The sequence below is a fragment of the Haplochromis burtoni genome, unplaced genomic scaffold, assembly GCF_018398535.1.
Source record: "Haplochromis burtoni strain Fernald_Lab_line unplaced genomic scaffold, NCSU_Asbu1 Contig_77, whole genome shotgun sequence".
NCBI classification, from domain to species: domain Eukaryota; kingdom Metazoa; phylum Chordata; class Actinopteri; order Cichliformes; family Cichlidae; genus Haplochromis; species Haplochromis burtoni.
The window spans coordinates 414,295-419,404 of NW_024582438.1; the positions used below are offsets into that span (position 1 = coordinate 414,295).

The 5,110-nt window shown below is 38.2% G+C and overlaps 1 protein-coding gene across 3 annotated transcripts in view; it reads right to left on the minus strand.

Moving 5' to 3' along the window:
• LOC102309491 (unconventional myosin-Va) overlaps positions 1 to 5,110 on the minus strand; it is a 20,020-nt gene that overhangs the window by 10,196 nt on the left and 4,714 nt on the right. Inside the window, exons 4-15 of one of the 3 annotated variants that reach the window (XM_014341140.2) lie at positions 4,543 to 4,687; positions 4,287 to 4,440; positions 3,560 to 3,703; positions 3,195 to 3,276; positions 2,969 to 3,076; positions 2,070 to 2,176; positions 1,685 to 1,947; positions 1,503 to 1,584; positions 1,217 to 1,357; positions 954 to 1,079; positions 395 to 478; positions 15 to 140 (exon numbers count right to left, since the gene is read on the minus strand). In XM_014341140.2, the coding sequence (XP_014196626.1) occupies positions 15 to 140; positions 395 to 478; positions 954 to 1,079; positions 1,217 to 1,357; positions 1,503 to 1,584; positions 1,685 to 1,947; positions 2,070 to 2,176; positions 2,969 to 3,076; positions 3,195 to 3,276; positions 3,560 to 3,703; positions 4,287 to 4,440; positions 4,543 to 4,687 (1,562 nt within the window). Of the gene's footprint in view, positions 1 to 14; positions 141 to 394; positions 479 to 953; positions 1,080 to 1,216; positions 1,358 to 1,502; positions 1,585 to 1,684; positions 1,951 to 2,069; positions 2,177 to 2,968; positions 3,077 to 3,194; positions 3,277 to 3,559; positions 3,704 to 4,286; positions 4,441 to 4,526; positions 4,688 to 5,110 lie in introns of those variants that run through there. The other 2 variants (XM_005945578.3, XM_042221933.1) reach the window with 2 other exon arrangements.

Here is a 5,110-nt window from a genome sequence, read left to right on the forward strand (position 1 = left end):
AGTCATTTTCTCACCTGCAGTCCAACAGTCTTCTTAGTATCCTTCTTAGCTGATCCAGCCCTTCCAATGCTGCTTGTAAGTTTGTTAGAAGAATTTGCTGCCTTCTCATCATCCTCAAATAGCTTCAGCAGCAGATCAAACTGAAACAACAGAAGTAATCAGTGAACAGCAGATGGCAGCATTTTCAATGCGGACAAGTGTGTACTTCCTTCAATAGTTATGCCTGAACAATTCAAGGGTGTGTGCCCACAAACTTACGACATTTGATCTTGGCTAAGTGATGCTGAAATTTAAACCTTCTGAATACTTTTACCCAAAAAAACAAAAACAAAAAAACCCTTGAATATTAGCAGAAGTAAGAATATAATAAACAACAGAAAGTTTATAAGTTCACCTTGCTCTTTTTCAGCACATTAATCTGTTCTTCATTGACTGTGTCCTTATTTTTCTCCAGGAAGCCCACACACTGATACTCCACCTAGGCACAAAGGACCAGGTCAGACTGTGTTCTCTCACTAAAAGAGCAAAGATCATATTCACCCAAAGCCTGAAGCAGACTGAGTGGTATGGCTTCAATAAACAGAATCATATGAATCAAACATTTGTGGGAAAGGTATGGATTTTGACTTTGCAGACAGGTACAACTTCACTGTTTTTAGTTTTGCTTAGTAAATGAGTCACACATCCGTCTGTTTCCACACTGCTTGTTCTGTTCAGGATATGGAGAGCTGGAGCTAATCCCAGCACACACTGGGCAAAAGCATGGGTTTATACCACAGAGTAGTCAGTAACCAATGAAGTCACAAGTACACACATTTGCACACACAAGCAATTCAGTTAAAGTTCATTTGAGACACCTGGAGAAAACCCACGAACACACAACAGAAAGAGATCCTGAACCCTTCAAGCTGAAGCAAGGGCACATTAGCGTAAGCCATACAATTCCTTTTCACCTTGTCAGCAAAGTGGTGGATGATGAAAGCTCTATTTGACAACCTTGGTTTTTCAAAGTGAGCATTCTGCTTCAGGAGGGTGTTGTACAGCTTCTGTGCCCATGTTTCGTCAGATCCTTTGGGCATCTGTGGAAAGAGGAAGAGCTGACACATCAGTTAGTCACGGTATTACTCATAACCTCCAAGCACAGTGTGGTGGAGAGTCTGAAAAGCAGCTGGACACACTTCTGGTGGGAAGAAAATAAACAAAAACGGCATTTTACCTTACACTCCTCATCCAGAAGGTCCAGGACGCCCAGTTTGGCTTCGATGAGATTAATACAAGGCTGATTGTCATAGAAGTCAATCAGTGTCCAAGGGATTTCCTCTTTCATGTACTCCTCTTGTTCCAGTTTGAAGACATGCTGGAAAGAATGGGAGCTAAAAATGATTTACAGGTACTGTATGTTTTGACAAAAAAAACAAAACATTATAAGATAATAAGATCTGTCATTATTGTTCAAAATAAATAAATATGTAAAAACAATTTGAAGAGAAAAAGACACATACCAGGTTGAACTGTTGTTGAAGCTTTTCATTGGCATAGTTGATGCAGAACTGTTCGAAGCTGTTGATGTCAAAAGTTTCAAACCTGAGGAAAAATACAAAGTTAAATTAAAAACAAACATATCTGGTGAACTGCAGAGTATAAACAGAGAAATGAACAGCAAAGCTAGTGTTCAAAAACAGACCCGTAAATGTCGAGCACACCAATGAATGAGTGCTGCTTCACTGTGGATTTTAAGGCATTGTTGATACTGTCCACAATCCAGCTGAAGAGTCTGGCATAAATGTGTTTGGCTAGGGCATCTCGGCCATAGATTGCATTAATTTTGGGAACAGGCTTAACAAAGGTTTCCGTGGTTGTCTTGAGCTTCCTGTGGCATAACCAGTGGGCCATTTCTTCGCAAGGCACTCCCATCAGGTCACAGAAAACCATCAGGTGGGCATCATCCTGCTGGAAATACATGAATAACATTGATCTGATAAAGACCTACACATCCTCAAAGCAACATTCATACAATTATATATTTTTTTAAAAATTGTATGTTGTGTCCTGTGAAAAATAATGTTTACCTTTATGCTGCATCTGTCTGCTGACTGGTCTTTTACCTCCACATTGCTAAGATGAAGAATAGCTGACAGAATTTGGTAAATTTCCATTTGATCACTTTCCCCAATTCCTACAATCGAGACAATAAATGTGGATTTTTAATGTCACTGAGTCCAAAACCAAGACTGTACAGATGAATGACAAATGAACCCTTGACCCCTATAGGGAGGGGATCCCATATTTCTATAAGAGGGGGGCTTTAGTTAATTGCCAGCATATAGCCCAATTTAATCTCAACTGGGCTGGACAGAAAACATGTTTACTTAATGTGAAGAAGTGCATGCATGTTCTACAATGTTTGCATTTAAGGAACCACATGAAGTTCATTTCTGTAATGTTTCACATTATTCACACTGGACCTGCAAAGCACAGAGAGTACAGTTTGTGTAACTCTTTTACTGTGTATGAAGCAAACAGCTTGTGGCCATCCAAAAATACTTTCTGCACAATTTAATATCACTCTTTCACAGTGTTCAAATCACTCCATCAAAATTGAAGATATCATGTTATCCAGAGGCTGAATTAGACCTACTGGCCTGCCAGTTCTAGGCCCTGGGCAACATGTTTGATGCCACTGCCTTAAAGCAAAAGTAACTCCAACTCAATACGAAGTTATTCTAAATTATCATCTTTACAAAGAAACATTTTTCCCCCAAAGGGAATTGTTCTTTCAGCAAGAAAATGGCCAGACTCGTTGGATCTCACGAGTCACTGAAAGTTTTGAAAATGAAAATAATGTGAATTAAATGTTGCATCCTTCCCACTTTGGGCTTATGTGTCAAACAAAACTCTATAACACAATCATCAAACGATCTGCTCTACATACACATGTAAACCTTACTAAAACACAGCAAACACTCACCTAACAGTGAGAAAGACCTACGGGTATTGCACATCTCTTTGGCATCATCCACTCCATCTATGACTGGGCTCTGACCCTGGTTAGTGCAGTGGAAGTCATCTGCGCAACCTTACCTCATTAGTGAAAGAAAATACTGTATTAATACAGACAACTGCAATTGCAAAATGTTTTATTTTTATTTTTTTTAAATGCCTAAAGGAAATTTATATTTTAGAGAATTGCACACCTAACCTGAAGGCTTTGAACTCTGGTAAATGTGAAGAGGCACATAGCTGGTAGAATATATGGTAGTTCCTTTCACTGTGGGCCTAAAGTTGTGAATACAGATGTAACATAGTTACCACGAAAACGTACTACAAAGAAAACTTAGTAAAATTAGGCAGAAATTCAAACTAAATGTTGCCTTAAAAATAGCTGGTGTTCTCCCAGACAAATCAAATGGTGGGTTGTTTATGGCTCATTGTTACTACACTGTGCATTAAACACTGTTACACAAACATTACAGTGCTTTAAAATAGCTCACTTTGGAGGAGAAATGCTTCATATAAAAATATAAAATATTCAAGTAAAATCCAAAGAAATGAAATTTACCTGAAACACAACTCGAGACTTTTCCAGTAAGTAGGTTCTCATGTTAGCCCCAGTTATGCAATACTTTGTGTCAAACCCAATCTCAATGTATTTTCCAAAGCGGCTGCTGTTGTCGTTCCTTGTTGTCTTGGCATTTCCAAGGGCCTACATAAAACATAAAAAGTTTCAGTTCAACAAGTTAAAATAAGATGAAGCTCTGACCATGGACAGGGAATTCTGATGTAGCTGATCAGGCATGTGTTGGGCACTCATAAGTGATAGTTGCAGGGTTTTCTGTAAAGGTCCCGGTCTGCTGTTCTGGATCCTAATCTATTTTTAATTTATTTGTCTTGCTGCAGTTGTCATGCTCAAACAATCTGTTAGTGCTTAGTGACATAATCAAAAGCCACGTAGGCATCAGGCTAGATCAGAATCAACCCACGCAACGCTGTGTTATTTCTACTGTGACAGGAGTGTTCAACCCAACAGTGAAAGGGTATTTCTAAATTAATTGTTGCAGAGACATGTAGACCACAGGCAGAGAAAGTTGCATCATGATTTACACTACAGTTGCAATTAAATGAAATGACAGGGTAAATGAGTTTTTTTAAAAACAACAACAAAATTGGACACAAAACTGAAAACAATGACACATGTACAAATTTAGTGTATAACATAAATAACATCAATATACGTACAGATGTTCAGTAACTTTTAATATCTTCTATTTTTGTCCTAAGTCCTTTACCTCCATGATGGGACTGGATGCAAGAACTCGCTCCTCCACGTTGGCCTCTCCAGAGGAGCTGACTGTTGCAAAGTAACGCATTGCATACTTGGCAGAGACGGTTTTGCCAGCCCCAGACTCACCACTTACTATAATGGACTGATTTCTTTCATCCCTGGATGAAAGTGTCATACAGACTGAACATTAGTAAGAGGAAATACAAAAGAATTTACTTGCTTTAAAGTTTAATATGATATGTACTTTGAAATGTCAACACCTGGCCATCTGTTTGTATGCCTCCTCTGCAACTGCAAAGATGTGGGGATCCATATCCCCCATGTTTTGTCCGCTGTAGGCATTAATGATGGCAGCGTCATAGATGGGCAGTCTCTCATACGGATTGATGGCAACCAGGACAATTCCTAAAAATCAACCACAAGAAAAATGTTCACTCTAAATTACAACATCATGAATTGTCTAAAACTACTTCTTCCCATGTATTTAAACTCTACCACAGCAAACAAGCTGCAAAAGCAGACTGGTTATCAGATTTTTAAACATATTACTCAAATTTGGGAAATGAAAATATATCAAAAGCATTTACAGTGGAACCAAAACAATTTCACTTTCTTTATATCCAGAAATACATAAATATGACAAAAATTAACAAACATGAATGAACATCCGTCTCTTAATCCGATAAAGCTGATAAAATAGTTTTTTGGGGGGGAAAAAAACAGCTTGGGTACGACAAGCGATATTAAGCCCTCCACTAGAAAGAAGTCTGTACATATATATAGTATGTGTATATACACATATATAGTATGTGTATATACACATATATA